The sequence below is a fragment of the Trypanosoma equiperdum genome (assembly GCF_001457755.1).
Source record: "Trypanosoma equiperdum strain OVI genome assembly, contig: ctg_1948, whole genome shotgun sequence".
Lineage (NCBI taxonomy): Eukaryota > Euglenozoa > Kinetoplastea > Trypanosomatida > Trypanosomatidae > Trypanosoma > Trypanosoma equiperdum.
The window spans coordinates 1,687-2,354 of record NW_027124002.1 but is presented as its reverse complement, the minus strand read 5'-3'; the positions used below and the strand labels follow the sequence as shown (position 1 = coordinate 2,354).

At 47.9% G+C, this 668-nt stretch overlaps 1 pseudogene across 1 annotated transcript in view; it reads right to left on the bottom strand.

Annotated features, from left to right (window-relative positions):
* Positions 1-567, bottom strand: part of TEOVI_000788300:pseudogene — a 1,469-nt pseudogene extending 902 nt beyond the window's left edge. The window contains 3 exon segments of the mRNA in view: positions 1-107; positions 110-379; positions 382-567. The exon segment at positions 1-107 is cut by the window's left edge and continues 10 nt beyond it. Coding sequence covers positions 1-107; positions 110-379; positions 382-567 — 563 coding nt within the window.
* Between the last annotated feature and the right edge of the window lie 101 nt (positions 568-668).

The following is a 668-nucleotide window of genomic DNA, read 5'->3' as shown; positions in this document are numbered from 1 at the left end:
GCAGTTATGGCGGCTCCAAAAACAGTTGCGTCTGTTGCCTTTGTTAGCGAACAGGTTTCCTCACAGGTTACTGCTTTGGCTATTGTTTTTTTGCTTCCTCTGCTGTTAGGGCAGCCACTTCTGTTTTTACGGTAGGACACATCGCCCGGGCAGCTGTTGCGGTTTGTGCTACCACCGTTAACTCTGCCGCTGCAAGTGTTTGCTGGCGTTCATTGAGTCCTGGGTCTAGCGTCTGTTTTACACGCTTGTTTGTAGAGCCTTTTCGGAGTGTCTCCACCGACTGTTTTCAGTGTTGCCACAGCTGTTTTTCACCGACATTTTCCAGCTTGGCCGCTGCTGCATTTTCGTGTGCTGTCACCCTGGTTTCTGTTTTATAGAATTTTTTTGCCAGTCCTCCGGTGAAGTTGAGAAGTTTAATTCGATTATTAAGCTATAGTCTGAGTCCGCTGGAGGTTCGATCTGTGGCACAGAAACTTCTCTTGAAAGCATTGCGACAAAGTTGCATAACGCGCCATGTGCGCCTTTGTTCTCACCGGTAGCAATGTTTCCGGCACGCACGGCCGTCAGTGTTGCTGTTAAAAGACAAGCAACTGTCGCGACCTGCATTGACTTTCTTTACCGGTCACACTTTAGTTTTGCTGTAGCAAATTTTCTGTGCCTTTTGTCTA